Source organism: Rhyacophila brunnea, unplaced genomic scaffold (assembly GCF_057557595.1).
Source record: "Rhyacophila brunnea isolate RB1 unplaced genomic scaffold, BYU_Rbru_1.0 scaffold_1, whole genome shotgun sequence".
In the NCBI taxonomy this organism is placed as follows: domain Eukaryota; kingdom Metazoa; phylum Arthropoda; class Insecta; order Trichoptera; family Rhyacophilidae; genus Rhyacophila; species Rhyacophila brunnea.
The window spans coordinates 2,606,303-2,625,632 of NW_028232751.1; the positions used below are offsets into that span (position 1 = coordinate 2,606,303).

Here is a 19,330-nt window from a genome sequence, read left to right on the forward strand (position 1 = left end):
AAATATAGCTTTTGTATGAGTAATGATTATTAACCATTCGTCAAACTGTAACTCCATTGGTTGAATGGGTGTTGGTATTGTTCGATCAAATATTATTATTATGTCATCTTTACAGAAAACGAGTGATATGTATAGTGGTGGGCAAAATGCATAGAAAAAGATCATAACATCACGAACAGAGAAATAACATCGATTAATTGCTGTTTGAGCAAGCAGTCCGAAAACGTGGCGTTGTGGATACGTACATTTGGCTGACTCACCTAATGTCCCGGGCAGGTAGGGACAGCTGGTCACATGGTTGAAGTTCTGCGACTGCATCTCCTCCTGATCGGTCTCTCGGTGATAGAAGTAGTTGAAGTTGCTCACGATGACAGGGACGGGCAGGGCGATGGTCAGCACACCAGCAATCGCGCAAAGGGATCCCACGATCTTGCCCCACACTCCGACCGGCCTGAATGCATACCATAACCATTTTAAAATGCATCGATTCTGACGCAACAATACCCTGAGCTGTAAACATACCGCAACCAAAAGCTGATTTTTGCTATAAAATCACATTATCGTCCCAGTCAGAATTCAGTTATCAGTAAGTTACGTTTGAAAAAAAATATTTGAATTTTCGTACGTATTTTTCTTACTAACATTTAAAGTACCTACACTTCCGTCCATTTTATTCGATATGTACGTAAAAAAATTTATTGTTTGAATGAGTGTTTATTATTTATTTTGAAATATGACAATAATTTAATTTGAGCATTGACATGCCATATTATAAAGTAAATAAAGGAATTAGTTATATCAATTTTAAATAAATCATAATATCTAATATAAAATTTGTAATTAATTTTTCATAAACACAATATAATTTAGTTTAAAATAAAATGTTTTTGTAATAAGAAAAGTGATATTTTAGCAATATTTGGTGTGACGTTAAAAATCGTTCAATTCAATTTGATATTATTTATTTTAATGGCACACAGAAAATATCATTTCCAAAAATTCTACAGCAGAAAATACCATAGAAAACATTCCAAAAAATGTTTTCGAAAGACTCATTGATACAAAATATGTTTCCGCAGAGAAAACTGAGATACAGAGATCATTCTTTTGCCAGACAATGATATGGTCTTCAAGAATATTCCGGCACATCCATTGAATTTAATTTAACAAAAAAGAGGACATGCTAAATTCTACCAAGACGATAATGTGCTATACTTTTTATATGCCAACGTTTGGCCTTGTAGTGCTCTCAATATGACGTTTTGAACCCGTTGAAGGATTAATTCATTGCACACTTGAAAATAAACCCTGCAATGAGTTAGAAAGGTCGGTATGAAGACATCCAGAAAAATAATATAGGTTTTATTTTTTCAAAAAAGTCACTTGAACACCTGAAAATAGTTATTTTTTTATAAACAGGTTAAATTTATGGCTTTCATAATATTATGCAGTTTTAATGTAAGTACTTATTATAATGAGCCGTTTAGAGGCAAATTAATTCAGTTTGTATATTCTGATACTTAACATGGTTCACATATTAAGAAAGCTTCGACAGTTTTATTATACGTAGGTATAATCTAAACTATGGTATTTGACCATGTAATAATATATTTTCACATTTCAACATTTTTTGTTGAAAAATACAGTTGAATACAGAAATTTATTTTGTCGTTAGTGAAAACTAATATTTTTAATCCTTGTGATTTCACTGATTTTACGAATGATATAATTCTCAACACTAATATCTCTTTAGAATTTGTTTATTGGAAAGTATCAATTATTTTTTTAAATAAATTTTTGCTTCGATCCCAAAATAAGGAGTGGTCTGGAAAAAGAGGACATAAGGAAAATGAAAACGGTTGGGAATGGACTTCTGAGCTTAATTAATTTGTTTTATTAAAAGTAAAATTAAAAACGAACAAAAAAATATATTTTATGCTAAAATAAATCTAAAATATAAAAATAATCATTTTGGCAATTTGAAAATTTCTGAAAAAAAATTGTGGTTTTAGTTAAGAATAATTTTATTCATATCGTGGAATATTGATTAAGTTGTTTCGACGAAATAACTTAAAAGTGAAACAGAATTATTATATATAAAAAAATAAAATAAATTAAGATAAACATCAGTGGCGTCGCTAGCGAATTAATGTACAGTTTTATAATTTATATGTAGATATCAATTCATATACAAAAAAAAAACGTTCGCCAAAAATGCAATGTCATAAATACATATTGAAGAAGAATATGTATTAGCACATGCTTGAAATGCAATAATGACATACTCAGAATTCTATTAACTAACGCGCATATCAAAGTGAAGTCTAAATATGTTTTGTAAAATGGATGAAAAGCACATAAAAATAAGAAATAAATATTTTTAAACATAAAATTAATTTAAAAAAATGGCTTGTGTGTATATTTTGTAGTAATTTATGACTATCTTTGCAATAGATAGAACAATTTTTCGCGCAATACGAAATCATTCATCAATCTTACATACTTGAGTATATTGATATAAAATGTGTTTCAATAATAATAGTCATGATGGACATTATTTTTGTATAAATGCATTAAAAAATAAATGTCAACTTAAGGCAAAATAGCACTGCAGTAAAAAATCATAATTTATAATATAGGTGTTAACTATAGAGCGTGAAAAAATGTTTGTATTTTTTTTTTGTTTTATGCGAATTTGTTTGTTTATAAAAAATAAACAAAAAAAAATAAAAAATACCAAAAAAGGTGTCTAATTTTCCCATCACTGACATTTTTTAGATATAAATTTACTATAGTAGTTGAATAAGACATAACGGTAGTTGGAACATTTAAACGTAACCTTTAAACTATTTCGAAAAAAAAGACTTGTGCATGATTGTAAAACTTGTAAAGCCAAAAGTGCACGGTGAGAAAATATTGTGCTTATTCATGATAGGAAAGTGGACACCATTTTCTATAGCATTTTGAGTAAGTTTATGTTATTTGAAAAACACCTTCATTTTCAATAACACACAAATACGACATGGATTCTCTAACGACGCCTCTGAGTTAAAATAATATAAATAACGGAAACTATAGCAAATAAATAAATAATAATAAATGCTAATATTTTTTAACATTTTCAAAAAATTGTTTTGCAAAGATATGCTAGTAAAACAGTTCTTAATATTTTTATGGTGTGGATATTTTTTGTTATTTGTATTAGGTAATAATTATATTTTTTTTTTCATAGATAGTGTGAAGGGAATTATCATTGGAAGATTTCAGGAAATGGTCAAAGGAGAACAAAAGACATAAAAATATGTAGAATTGACAGGTTAATAGTATTTTTCTTATTTTTCTCTTGTTAAACCTTTTTTTCTCTTGCTAAAACACGAGTAAATATATATCTTCAGAAGGAAGTAATAAATAAACATATTCACAAAATCGACACTCACTTCGAAAAAAGAAAGATTACAACCAAGATTATTTTGATAGAAAAATAACCTTTCTTTTGTTGTTAAAATATTAATAGGTTGTATACTTCAATATAAATTATTTGGTAAAATGCATCAGGTGATTACTTTTGAAGCATTTTATGTGTGTTTAAACCACACACAATGTATAAATTGTAACTATATATTAAAACAATTAAAATATAATTGTATTTTTGCAGGGTATCGTTTATTATAATAAAATGTTTGTAGATATGAAAAGTAAGATGCACTAAATTCTATCAAACTCTTGTTAAAACATGTAGAAAAATATGATTAAAATTTGTTAAATTACACATAAATCTATTGGAAAGATGTGTAAAAAATAATATGACCTATTTCGAAAATATAAAAATGTATTTTTGAATTTAGTACTTATCGATAAATGCATAAAAAACGAATAGTGCATTTCAAAAAGTGCTTTGAAATTAAAACATTCTGATAGGTATCACAGGTGTATCACTACAAACTTTATCTTTAAAGCTAAACCATCGTAACGATCACAATAATATTATTATAATGATCACTAATCAGTCAAAACTAAGACATTAATTACCATATACTAGTAAACTATATTGCTTTACTCTAAACAAAAGAAAAACCTAATTGAAACAATGAAGTGTTTTATTTCTATAGGATAGGTAAACGATAGATTCTTTTGGGACATGCAAAAATAAATATACCACGTGCAGATATTAAAATGATAGTGTGACTCTTGTATGAATTATGATTTTATTTCATTTGTTTTTAAATTCGATATGAGATTGCACAATGAAATCTTTGGTGAGTTTGATAGTATAATATCCCTTTTACAACGACGTATATAAATAATATAACCTGGAAATAAAATGTTCATTTCTAGGTAGGCATTAATACTTTTTATATGCTTAATAATATAGTTTTTGGCCAATTTGGAATTATTGGTTGCTGACCAAATGTGTTAACTTATAATAGGTACTCACACTGCGAGTATGCGTGTAATTTTTGAAGTCTGTTCATGCATTTTTATACTTCCATGACAGTGAAGACGATTGAAGATCGCAGATATTCACTTTAAAGTGGTAGATGTGAAAAAAAATACTTAATCTATTAAAACTATATCTATTTCACAAAAACGTAATAAACGACGACAAAACAACAACAAATTAGCTTTTACGGGTGCAAAATACATAAATATATAATATACCATAAGTACATCCAATGTAGATTGAAAACAAGATTTTTTGAAAAATCTTAATAGTTTTGAGGAAAGAACTTTTCTTACTTTGAATTCCTTGTTGGGAAATTTTCGATCGTACGAGAATTCTGCCTCATTCACTTTTTAAAATCATTCACGATATACTATTTTTTTTATTTTTGATTTTTTATTAATTTATTTTTAAAAAATATTTTTTTTTATTATAAAATAAAGACAAGCGATTTATTATTGTTTTTTTACGCGTATTTACATCACGTGTATTTATTTGGTGTTCTTGTTATAATAAAAAAAAACAGTCATCAATAGTGTTAGAAAGACATCAATATTAAAAAAAGACACTAAGAGAGACACAAAGAAGCGATGGCCGGCGCACTTCTCTGTCTACAAGTCATTCCACTAGGGCCGTGGGACTACGGAGCATATGCTACAGTTATTTTCATCGTCAATCAGAAGTATCATTGAACCGAGTACAACCAAGAACTAAACATGAGGTAACAATACTAATAGACCAACAAACTTTTATACAGCCTCGACACAGGTTATTTGGCTATCTTTATGAATCTGTGAATAAATATGAAAAAAAAACAAAATCAAAACAAAAAAAAAAACAAACAGAAATAGCACAAAAGTACTAAATGCATTTACCTCGTTTAAGATTTGATTTGACGATACGAAAGTACAAACTTTTCCTGAAAAACTTTTTCTCTAGTTTTTCTCTTTCATTACCGGTGACATGAAAAATGTAAAAGGTAACAGAAAAATGCACTCTGATGGTTAATGTGAGAATTTAGATTATGTAGATGTTAGTATGAGAATGTTCATGAGTATATTAACAAAATATAAAGCGGTAGACTAAAATAGTGTATAAAGTAAAACTCGAAGCTGAGAACTACATTTGTCGCATTATTAGAGATAAAAGGATTGATTGTGAGTTTAAAATAAAAGCGTGAGCCTTTGATTCCAAGCAGTTTATGATAATATGCATAAAAGGAAAAGAAGGTGCCATATTCATGCATCTTAGGCCTCACTGCTTGTGAGTTTCGACCCAATGCAACAAATTTAATATTATAAGTAAGATCATTTAAATGCAAAGGACATTAGAATGAAAAACATATATGAAGAACTGCACAAAGAGAGATATATCAAACGATGCATGTTCTATCAAAGTTGATCATTTGGCCAAATTTAAATTTAATATTTATTTAAAACTACTCGAACTCACGTTTTGATCCAAAAAATATAATATGTATAATTTAATTATTTTCGACTAAATGTTACAATGACTGTGACTAAAACCTGAATCGCTTAATTCTTCTCTCCTTATTAAAGGTATAATGGAGCTCTACTAAATAAATTATTAAACGACACTCCACGAACACTATGAATGAGAATATTTACGAAATGTTAAAGAAAAAAAGTAGAGAAAATTGAAAAATAAACAAGATAATAAGGAGAATGTGAAATTATCATAAAAAATGTTTCATTGTTTTCTTGATTTGTGTCGGAAAAAGTAAGTGCATCATACGTCATGTCCCCGTAGCCCACGGTGGTCATTGTGACGACAGCCCACCAAAACGCGTCGGGAATCGACTTGAAGAAGGAATTTTCGCTGCCGGCCTCCGCGAAGTAGACAGCCGATGAAAAGAGCACCACACCTACAAGAAGAAAGCAGACAGAAGCCACATTTAGAAGAGCCTGCAAGGGCGCGAGGCTTTACCTCATGTCGCCGTAGCCGACCGTCGTCATGGTGACAACGGCCCACCAGAAAGCCGCCGGGATGGACTTGAAGAAGCTCTGCTCCGATCCTGCCTCTGCGAAGTAAACTGCGCTCGAGAACAGCACCACTCCTGCAACATACCCACGTTAGGAGGCCATACACCCAACCACCCAACCTCACCTCTCAACTCATTGATTTTCAATAAACGTGCCGTCGATATCTAGCCTAACTTACCCCACTTCTCGATTCGTTAACTGTAAATATTAAATACGTATATTCAAACTGCTACTCTTTTTTTAATTGGCTCTACAACACGGTGATGATATTGGCCTCCTCACAAAGAGGTTTTGTGACATTTTTTTTACGAGAAATGGATATTAACCACTTGTCCATGCTCTGATTCAACACACATCCCACTCGGCCACCGCAGGCGCAGTAGTAGCAATAATGATACGATTTAAAATAAGTGTCAAATAAGTGTGTAAATAATTCCTAACCTAATATCCTTATTAAACCCTAATAATACCTGTATAATATAATGCCTTCCGTATTGTGTAGAACAGTTAACTCGCTGTATTAAATTATATTGTCACGATATGGGACGATTTAAAATAATTACAAGATTAAAAGAACTTTTTATATACCACGTTTTTAAATTTTCTGTTGAATCATATAAATTTGATAATTCTATGTATTAATAAATACTTTTTTTGTACTTAATAGAAATACTGAATAAATATAGAATACTGAAATGTCATTTTGACATTTCATATTGATTTCCATAGTAACGCACGTATATATTAATAATTTAGTTGCTAGTACCCCCTTAGCAACCAATAATAGTGTTTTACTTTTTACGATTTTTTTCCGAATTAACTTTCCATACAAAACAGAATTAACTGAAAACGAATTCAATTCTGCTTAAAGATAACTAAAAGTATTAAAATAATGCATTGTCATCGTGTTCTGATATATTCTAAAAGTTTCAAATGTCTATCTAGTCGGGAAGTTAGTTAAAAATCTTCAATCGTCCAATACAAATCTTGGACAAACAAGAATACGAGCTAATAAAAACGTGGTAATATAAAATAACCTGTAGTATATATACGAATCCTTGAAATAATAAGAAACTTTCGTCAATTCGAATAAAATGAATTTACATTCTCTCAGTCGATATTATTAAGCAACTTTGTATACGTGTGTACCTATTAAGGGTCGTCCGTAAATATTATCACACGATTTTTGATATTTTTAAAACCCCTCCCTCTATCGTCACAAATTATTTAAAAACTACGTTATATTTTTTAACTACCCACACTTTTCAAAAAAAAAAAATAGTTTATATTTTGTTGCTTTTGTGACAACATATTTTTACAACCCCCCCCCCATATCCCGTTGGTCACATAACATCCCATTGTATCAGACTCCCTTACCCCTTATAGTGTGTCGTCCAAGGCCCACTATAATAGTCAGGCCGTGACGCAAAACTTACTGTAAACTTCGATGGTAGTGCGAGTTATTACTCTTACTTCTAATGCAATACTGTTTGTAGAAATGATGATTGTTCATATTTAAATAAATGATAATAATTTGAACGAAATATGCAAACAAACATCTTCATTAATTGTCAACAGGTTACCGCACATTTGAAGAAAATTTTAATTAACAGCACGGTTCTTGTCGGTTTAAGAGTAGCCAGTGGCATTTTTTTTTAATAGCCGATACATTGGATTATTTGTTAGGTTAGATTAGTTTTGTCATTCTTGAATTCATGAATTTTGCCAAAATCGCCGATGAAAATTAGCTTAATTCCCGCCTGCCTTCCCGTAAACCGACTTGTACCAATAATAGCACTACTAGTGTAATTCGAAATTCAGTACCACGGCCTGTATATAGATGGCTTTCTTCGACGACATATATGGATGACCCCTTATAACTACTGTATCTATCTAAGATAATAATAAACTGATTACGGTAGTGAGTAGAGTCAATAGTAGTACATAGCTTTCTAAAGTTCAACAAGACACTAAGTAGAATAATGCTTTCACAGTAGTCGAATAATAAATACAATGAAATAGTGCTTTTTTACGTGACATTTAAGTCGTCGAGTAAAACTGTGACATCTGTTTACATCCTGGATCGATTGTAGTATTTTTTTTATGTGGATTTGTTAGTGAGCGCGCAATGGTGCATTCATTTTATATGGACCGGCCGCAAGTCACAACAAACAAAATATTTTGGCCCTGTTCGTGACCTGCGAACACGTGTCGGTCGCGTGACTTTTCTATTCAATCAACATCACAGGGTTGGAAAAACTTTCCTTACCTGTGTCTGCAAATTCCTCCCCCCAACCTTTGCCCGACGATATTGAGCGGTGGTGACTTTTTGAGACTACTTTACTAGAGGCTGTATAGATATTTGATATTTTCTGACGCTTTATCCAACTGACTTTCTTTAAAGTATGCACATACGCTGTTAGTATAACAAAGTGATTTCCAACCTTTTTAAAATGGCGGAAATCTCACATAATCTAACTGATCTAAAAAAAGAAAATTACAAAATACACTAAAAATGTGAGCACTTAGTATGAAAAAGAATTAAACAGTGCCGCAGGCAAAAAAATGAATAGATTAAATTTGATCAACTTCTCAACGTAAGTAATTAGGTCACCACTGTTATGCGTATACCATGGCGTAACGAAAATTATGCGTCATTAAAATGTGTTCTAATCAAGGCCTGAACAAAAAAGATGCATAAGTGCGAGTGAGAAAGTATTCGGCACCCTTATAATCTCTGCGAAACGCGCTAGAGTAAGATAAAAGTTTTACAGATGTGTAGAAGATTTTGTTGTCGGTATAGCCGCCAAATCTTAGGTTTTTTCTTAACTAAGTGTCGATAACCTACGAGCGCGTGTTGCTAAAATTGATATTTTTTGTGTTAAACATAAAGTCAGTGGTAAATATTTTTAATTAATTAAGTAGAAAATATGATTCTGTGTGCTGTATTAAAATGTGGTAGCCGTACTGATAACCAAGAAGATTGTATTACGTTTCATAGGTAAGTTGATACATGTTCGTGATAATTTATTTGTATATTATCATATATTTTAATATCAAGTGACCGTGTTTCTTGAAAATAACTTAAATCATGGATATTTTTACCTAATGGTTGCATTTTGACCGCTTAAAAATACTATATAACGTATAAAAATAGAAAAATATATTTTAATTCTGAGCGTCTAGTGCGAGCACTTTGGGCGAGCACTAGCGAAATGGTCTATGGTCTCGAACATTTGTATACGAAAGCGTTTGCTCGCCCACAAACCAAACGCACGGCACGCAGCTTCATTTAGCAATGCAATGGGTGGCGTCTAGATGTATCTATAGTCTAAGGTTCTAATATTGTCATTCAATCTCTCAAAATCTTGTTTGCGTGTATAAGTGTATTAGAGTGATCGAGTGCGTGTGAAGCGATGCATTAAAACTTTTTAGTTTCAACAAATGTAGTCAAAGCTTGATCATAATATAGTAAATCGGATTACCAGTCACTTAAAATCAATATCGTTATTTAATCTTCTTTTGTTTGGTACTTGTGTACTATATTTTAACTTTAAAATAACAATCTCTACACTTGAATTCTAAGTGCTTACAGTGAGTAAAAAACTTTTGTGTTTAAACAGCTAATAAGTTTTCTGCAAGTGTTTTGTGTTGCGACTAAGTTTTGGAAATCGGGGGAAACAGAAAATAAGCATCTAAAATAATTTTATGTCTCACAGACCTCCAGTTGAATAGCGCTGCTTTAATGTACTTACGTCAAGTTATATATTAGGAGAGTTTTAGTTACGCTACTGGTATAACGCTACAAGCTTTACGTCTATTTCGCCACGGTACACACCCGTAGAATGGGCGTAGAGACGAAAAGGGGAAAACTCATAATATAACAGCGGGAAAAAGTAACACAATGTGTCATAGTAATAAGTGAGTACTGCAAATGTTAATTAATTCACACTGGAATAAGAATTTTGTACGAGTAAATAATTACAACGTGGGTTTGACATTTTATAGAGACATGTGACTTTTCAATTATTATACAGTTGTTATTAAGGCGATACTTAAGTGAAACGGCAAACAATTTTCAACTATAGGCGCGACGGAATTTTGGACGCGCTGGCAGTCTGAGAGCGAACGTCGAGATGTCAATACGTAATTTTGTTTCGTGATGGCGACGGGGGTATTAATTCAAGATGACTAAAAACGTTACCCATTTACTTTAAAAAGAAAACATGTGAATGAATATATTATTATTGTTACTAATAGAACATTAAACAGAACATTAAATGGACGCATGTTGGATTTATATGACAAATTATGTTTCGGTCGGCATGCGTCATTTGCACCCGCGACCCGCAATCCACGCATCGCCTAGCCACGATCTTTTTAGACCATGCCTCAACTGAGGTATAGCCTTAACAAAACATAAATTTTGTATGTGGTAAAATTAATATCGAAGTTGTTGAGATATAAGAGCGTAAGAGACAATTTTGCAAAAAATAGTTATTTATGTTGCTAGATTGGTTGGATTATTATCGTAAGTGTCAAAAAAATACGTCAAGAAAACTTAAAGTATTTTTTGGTAGTAATGAAATAATATGACGAAACCGATAAAATTCTCATTTCATATTGCTCTACTCCTACTGTATAATTGAAAATTATCACTGACGTCATTTTCTGTTATGGTCTGGATACACTGACATATGTTTGTTTGAAAATTAGAATGATATCGCGGGATGTTCAATGTTCGTGTCACGGTGACACACGTCATATCACCATGTCATTGTGGGTAATTTGTATTGCGGAGTTGTGACTAGTTTTGAAATCATGTTGCACGATTGAGTTAAGTCTTGTGATGTGTATATTCAAAGGTAACCACTACGCAATTTGCTGCATTAGAAAATCGCAGATAATATCAAGGTCCTTATTGAGATGTACACTAACTTTGAATCCACGAGTAACGGTATAGAAATAATACGGTTAGGTTTAATTAACGCGTGTGTTTTTAACCGTTTGTGTGAATGTTTAACAAAAATTAACTATTTTTTTTATTCAATGAATAATTCAGAAGATTAAAAAATGCAACATTCTAATTATTGAAAATACATAATTTTCAAAACACTTCTGAGAAAATATATTATAACCATTAGAAAAATCTTTTTGAAAAGAGTAAGGCACCCCCACCACGCTTAGTTAAAATTTGTCGCAATTAAGTATGACGCCTTTAGCATAGCATAGATGCCGGTTCGATTTTTTCTATTGGTTATAATATTTTCTCAGAAGTGTTTCTCAGAAAATTAGGTATATTGAACAAACAAAATTTAAAAAAAAAATGTTAAAATACATCCATGCTACGGATTTATTGTAAAACTATTATACATTGTGTGAAAGATGGCTCAAATTTCGTACAAATTATATTTACAAAATATACGGTTCTAGTCGGTTATGTGGAATACAGCGGCAAACACAATTTGTAAATACCCTATATACTGGATTATTTGTTAGTTTGGGTTAGTTTAGGTAAGGTAACGTTAAACTAACAAATAATCCAGTATATCAGCTATTTTAAAAATGTGTTTGCCGCTGTATTCCACATAACCGACATGTACCAAATATACTATTTTCGGAAATTTTTTAAAAGTTTCAAAAAATATATTATATAAAAAAAATAGGTAAATATCTAATTAGATTACTGTGCCCACTATTTAGTCACCAGTGAGAGGGATGAATGTCAGTTATTTTTTTTTGTTTAAAATATGTCTGTAATATGCAAACTATACTGCAATAATTTAAATACTTGGTCACCCCATTGTCATAGTTGATATAAATTTATTTTAAGTAGGTATAGTGGTATGATAGATTAAAATTTTATTCGATATTAACAATTCCTACATATCAACTGTAGAAAAGAAAAAGGACTCACCCCACACAAATCAAATTTAACAGGAGGTATAACAACGTTTTTATTATGGTTTTAGGTTAAAGTTATATATTATGTAATATTATATGTAATAAATATTATGTTCCCAATCTAATTATTGAGGTATTTGTAGAAAAAACCAATAAAAATGATGGTTAAGTCTTTTTTTCCACTTTATTTCTTTCTTTTTATCAAAAATTATAAACTAAATTTCGATAATAATAATTTCCAGCTTATCCAGATTATCCTTTGGAAACACCATGTATTTAATCGTGTCCAATGTTATTACCAGGGAACACAGAATTAGTGGAAACTGAAATACTTAACGAGTGTGAGTAACAGCCAACCGATCTCGAGTGTGGAAGAATATGGGATAATCTTAAACACGTGTCAAGAATACGTTATTCTAAGCGTGTCCTTCGTTCTAGAGACTGCTATCGGTTTGTGCAATGACGCTCATTCAATATTGGTGTATTTGATGGTAGCAACACACTATTGCACCTATATAATGTGTGTTTGATTTTTGTAGAACACTCACACATTCAAAACTCTATTATTTGACTATTATTTGAAGTCTATTTGTTAATCTATTCTGTGGTTATTATCTAATAAAACCTATCTTGAAAAAATTGGGGGTTAATTTCTTTTTCCTTTCTACAGTCGATGTACATAATATAATTTATTTAAACTTTTGATATCTGAAATTGACATAAAAATTAATGATAAGAATGTGAAAAAAGTCAGCTATTGTTTCTTAAACTAAGCTCCGTGACTAAATAAGAAATTTACTAAGAATCATCATACATTTATTTTTATATCTCACCCTTACTTTCCGACCATGTCCGATCCTAATATGATCATATGGGCTTCCACAGAGTAGAAGTTTGTATTAACAGATTTTGTTTTTACGAGAAATGGATGTCAGCCACTTGCTCAACCTATTAGGTTCATACCCTGACTCATACACAAATTGAAAAACAATATGTGTACTTGCCAGACCCAGGATTCGAGCCTGAAGCCCACAGCGTGATAGTCCAACGCTTAAGCTGCGCGGCCACCGTGGCCATACTAGGTACTTATAATATATCAACAAAACTTTCGTAAATATATATAATTTCCCGCTAATAATTGCCAATGGTAAATTAATCTGTTATATTACACATATTTAAATTTTATTAATATTAAAGTGATCTTTATTAAAATTTAATAATAAAAATATATTCTAAAGACTTTTCGTGTAATTGTAACATATTTTTTAATAACTTAGGTTTTAATAGCTGTTTTAATTAAACATTGAATTAGTGATATGTTTTTGACTGATACTAAATGAGGTATATACCGAAAATAGAAAATTTACTACGTCTACTCAAAAACATTCATAATTCGTCAGAGATAATAAGTTCACGAAATGATCATAAACATAGACATTAGCTTTGATTTGTACACGGTGCTTAATAATACGCTATTCTTAGGTTAAGTATTTATTTTTAAGTGGTATTGAATCTCGAAGAACAAATGGCTTCAGTATTAAATTCTGTTTAGTATGCCATACTTGAAAGTGTCGATGTCCCCGACAGGTTTTATCAGGTACATTCTCCTTATGTAAATAACTACTAATCTCTTTTATATTGTTAACTGTCAATTCGTGGTGGAACTGCATTGTTTTGTTGTTTAATTTAATAAAACGAATTTTTTGTAGTACTTATTCCACTTTTAATCAATAAATTAGGGCCGGTTTCGTCCGCCTCAGAGCGATATTTTCAACTAGTTTCAACAGTTGAAAATGTCGCTCTGAGGCGGATGAAACCGATCCTAATTTATTGATTAAAAGCGGAATAAGTACTACATAAAAATGCGTTTTATTAAATTAAACAACAACTACTAATCTGACATCGATGATGGCAATTAGGAGGGCAATAGCTGTAATTAGGAGGGCAATAGCTGTAATTAGGAGGGCAATAGCTGTAATTAGAAGGGCAATAGCTGTAATTTTTTTTTCAATATAATATCCTACTTACACGTGGACGCATTTGGATGGAACTTATTTTATATCTGATTAAAGGATGCCCTGTAGTCCATATAACTCACTCAATAGACCCTTGAAAGCGTCTGCCTCTTTATTCTTAACATTTTTATTTAAAAAAAATATAATTTTGCGAAGATTTTGAATTAATAATTTGTAACGCACTCGATAGGTAAAATACAATTAATGTAATTGCATTGAATGATAATTAATGTTTTTGACACATTACATACATTAATTTATTAGAAACTGATAAATTATTACTGTGATCCAAAATATTGGATTTTTTTAGAAATAATAAAATAGTCTAACGTCGATTTTCACGTATCTACTAAGTAAGAATACGAATCAATCTGTTATTAATTTTGCTACCTTTATTCATGTATGAAAATGTAAATTAAGTGTTACACGGCAATGTTTTTCAAATCTGGTATATACCAATACCTAGGGGTCGTCCATAAATGACGATATACGATTTTCGATATTTTTGATGCTCCATAATTTGTATCTAAATTAGATCGCATTGTCTTCAGTATGTATAATATTCTCAGTGAATATTTTATTTTCGGACAAAAATTGAGTTTGTAAAAATATTTTATATCGTTTGTGAGCTACCATATCTATAACCCTTCCTATTTATTTTGTCACATTACATCAAACGCATCGTAGGTCATGACGTCATATATGTACGACTGCCTAATCTCAGAATAATAAAGTAGATATTTTTTAAGATGTTTCCCAGTTTTAAAATTACTAATCAACTGGTAATATTGCGACGTGTCATCTAAGTTTTGAGGCATGGTGTACACAAAAAGGATTGATGTGTTCTATTTTGATGGAATGCAAAGTACTACTGACTTAAGAAACATAGATTAGCAAACTAATCGCATGTTGACTTAGGCCTTGAATTGTAAGTGGGTAGACGTATTTACATCACATTTAATTTCAATAAAAATCTGATGTAAATTGATCGGCACGTACATTGTCTATGACTGTTAAATATTATGCTATACTTAGGATAATTAATTGTATACTGCTGAAAATATTTTCCAGTTAATGAATGAAGCTGAAAAAGTAATAAATAAAGTTCATAGTAAATATTAAATAATTAGTAGAGTAAGACCAGAGTATATTTTATATATTAGATAAAGAAAAAAATGATACATAATAAGATAAACAATTAAATAAAAGAACGTTATTGTAGAATTACATAAGTTAGAGTATTTAAATAAATAAACAGTTTATAATCATTTAAATAGATCAACATAATTAATTAATATAAGAAAATAATGTATAATCGAAATTAAAATAGTTATTTTAAAGTTAGTACCTACTTTTTAACTATCTTTTAAGTTTTTCCTTTGATAGTTTGTACAATTTTTTATTTGATATATTATAAAAGAAGCAAAATTAAATTATTAACGATGGGTTGAGATCGAGTCCTGTTGAATTAGCCTGAAAATCTTATTTAACGAATATAATTATTATATCGTATGGGAAGTATTGATATTTTATTTAAAAAAACGGCTGATAAGTATTGAAATTATCATTGATTTATTTTACAGAAGAGTTTAAAATCAATTTATATAATATAAAAAAAATGTCTTTGCAATAATTCAATACCTGATTATATTGTAAAATATATTAACACAGCGTGTATTTTGTTCTCTTGCAGAATTTTTAATGACTGAATTATAAAATCCAAATATATTTTTAGTGAGTTTATAATAGTATTGGAAATGTTAAGTGGAAGACAAAAGAAAATAAAGAAAAAAGAGACGTGAAATACGAAGTAAGTTTTTCATTTATAAATCGATCACGGATTACCATAAAATAAATGCCGTGTCTATTGAAAAAGAGAGGAAAATCGTTGGAAGACTTACCAATGAATAAGAAGAAGATGAGAAGACCAAGTTCCCTCATCGATGCTTTGAGTGTTCGCCCGAGGATCTGCAGGCCTTTCGAGTGTCGAGACAGCTTGAAGATCCTAAAAACTCTGACGAGACGAATCACCCGCAGGATGGCCAGACTCATGGCCTGGTTGGTGGACTTGTCCTGCGGGCTGACCGGGGCTTTGGGCAGGTTCATGGTGTCCTCTTCCTCCGCTACTACGGTAGCCAGGGTAATGAAATATGGAATGATAGCAATGATGTCGATGATGTTCATCACGTCGCGGAAGAAGTTCAGCTTATTGGGGCAAGCGAGGAAACGGACCGTCAGCTCGAAGGTGAACCAGATGATGCAGATTGTTTCTATGAGGAAGAACGGGTCTGTGATGTCGGGGACCTCGTCTTCCTCGATTTTAGTGCCATTGGTTGTGGTGTTGAAGACTTTGTAGTGTTTGAATTCGGGGAGGGTCTCCAGGCAGAAGATGACGATAGAGAGAAGAATCACGAAGACGGAGATGATCGCCACGACGCGGGCGGCCTGCGAGCTCTCGGGGTACTCGAACAGCAGCCACACTTTGCGCTGGTTCTCGTTGGATGGCAGCGGCTTCTCTTCCTCCTTGATGAAGCCTTCGTCCTCCCTGGAACAAAATACACACACATGAGTAAACGTGCATAGCATAACTATAATGTGTCAAGATTACAGTATGCAGTAGGTCAGTGACAATTTTCCATGGAGCAGACGAGGCTGTCACTTCGTTAAGAAGTAGGTACTAACAACTTAGAAGGATGCGTATTTTTCGTGGACGTTTGACGTGCTGGTGTGAGTTATTATCATCTTGGTTATACTAAGTAACTTGCTTGCCAACCAGTTTACTCGAATTTTTTATTGAATCGACAAAAGTAGAAAGGACATCAACATCATTCAATTCAACTTACAAGTTGATCGATTTTATTGAAATGTGGTTCCAATATAATTGAATGACAAAAATCACCACGTGAAAACGCAGCATTATGATTAATATTTACGTGTGACGATAACTAGGAATATAAATACATAGGTAATATGTATATAATTTATAAAAAGATACCCTAGAAACTGCAATATTTATCTATATCGCTCAAAAATCATTTTCGCCTATTTAAGATATACATAATAATTACAAGATAAAAAGAACTTTTTACATACAATGTTTTTAAATTATTTGTTGAATTATTATGCTCAATATGCTCAAACTTGTACTTGATATGAAGTAAATAAAAAAACAAAAACAAATAGAATACTGAAATGTCATTTTGACATTTCGTTTTGATTTTCATAGTAACGCACGTATATATTAATAATTTTGTTGCTAGGACCACCTCCTTAGCAACCAATAATAGTCTTTTACTTTTACGGATTTTTCTGAAATAACTTTCCATACAAAACAGAATTAACTGAAAATGAATTCAATTCTGTTTAAAGATGGCTAAATGTATTAAAAGAATGCATTGGCATCGTGTTATGATATATTATAAAAGTTTCAAATGTCTAGCTAGTCGGGAAGTTAGTTAAAAATCGATTGCGAGATCAGTACTGGACAAACAACCACTGGACAAACAAGAATACGAGCTAATAAAAACGTTGTAAAAAATTAAATTCAGTACACAGTTAACTCTCATTAATATATAAAATATGGATCCCCATAAAATGATACTATCCATCTGAAATGAAATGAACTAATATGTTCGTCAAGTACCTACGGTTTACTTATAGAATTGTAAATAATTTAAGAGAATAGTCGATCTTTTTTCGAGATCATCCAGTGTATAATCTTTGTTAATTTTACGTGTGTTGCAAAGGGAGTTTAGGGGTTCTGTCAGGGAACAAAGCTCTACAAGTATATACGAGGGTGGGTCAATAATTCCTTAGAAAAAAGCATTAAAACAGTTTTTATTTTTGTATTTTTTTTTTATTTCTCAACATAATCTCCTTGGAGCTCAATACACTTGGTTAGACGTTTCTCAATTTTTTTTAAACCGTCAGAAAAATAGGTTTTCGGAAGGTCCTCAAAATAAGCATTTGTCCGATCGATGACTTCTTCATTTGAAAAAAAAACGTTGTCCACTTAGCCATTTTTTTAAGTTTGGGAAAAGGAAAAAGTCACTGGGGGCTAAATCTGGCGAATACGGTGGGTGGTCGACCAATTTGAACTTCAATTCTTCAATTTTAGCCATTGATCGTAAACATGTGTGAACACGGGCATTGTCCTGATGAAAGAGGATTTTTTTCCTGTTTAAATGAGGCCGTTTTTCTTCAATTTCGTTTTTTAGCTGGTCCAATAAAGATGCATAATAATTCCCTGTTATTGTTTTTCCTTTTTCCAAATAGTCAACGAAAATAATTCCACGTGCATCCCAAAATACAGTAGCCATAACCTTACCAGCTGATTTTACGGTTTTCGCCTTCTTTGGACATGGTTCGCCTTTCGCAATCCACTGCTTTGACTGTTCTTTCGTCTCGGGAGTATAGTGGTGTATCCATGTTTCATTTACAGTCACAAAGCGACGAAAAAATTCATCCGGATTGCGTTGCATGAGCGACAACAGGGCTTTAGAGGCCACCACCCTATTGCGTTTATTGTCGACTGTGAGCAAACGCGGCACCCATCTTGCAGAAACTTTTTTCATGCCCAATTTGTCATGTAAAATAGAAATGACGCTACCTTTTGAGATCCCTGTAACCTCAATTATCTCACTCAACTTTAATCTTCGGTCATTTAACACCATATCGTGGATTTTATTGATCATTTCTGGTGTAGTCACCTCTACAGGACGTCCTGAGCGTGGTTCATCCTTTGTTGATGTACGACCACGTTTAAATTCATTTAACCAGTTATAAATAGTTGCAAGTGAAGGAGCAGATATGCCGTGAACTAAATCCAACTCATTTTTTATTTCCTTTGCTGTTAACCCTTTTATATTAAAATGTTTAATAACAGCTCTAAACTCAATTTTCTCCATTTTTGTAAACAAGCAATTTTTTTTTTTAAATGTACGAAAATAAAAAACAACAACCCGACC

The 19,330-nt window shown here is 31.5% G+C and overlaps 1 protein-coding gene across 2 annotated transcripts in view; it reads right to left on the minus strand.

Annotated features, from left to right (window-relative positions):
* Sh (Potassium voltage-gated channel protein Shaker) overlaps positions 1 to 19,330 on the minus strand; it is a 113,787-nt gene that overhangs the window by 23,519 nt on the left and 70,938 nt on the right. The window contains exons 5-7 of one of the 2 annotated variants that reach the window (XM_085940258.1): positions 16,265 to 16,908; positions 6,389 to 6,518; positions 261 to 451 (exon numbers count right to left, since the gene is read on the minus strand). In XM_085940258.1, coding sequence (XP_085796384.1) covers positions 261 to 451; positions 6,389 to 6,518; positions 16,265 to 16,908 — 965 coding nt within the window. Of the gene's footprint in view, positions 1 to 260; positions 452 to 6,196; positions 6,327 to 6,388; positions 6,519 to 16,264; positions 16,909 to 19,330 lie in introns of both variants that reach the window. The other variant, XM_085940254.1, reaches the window with a different exon arrangement.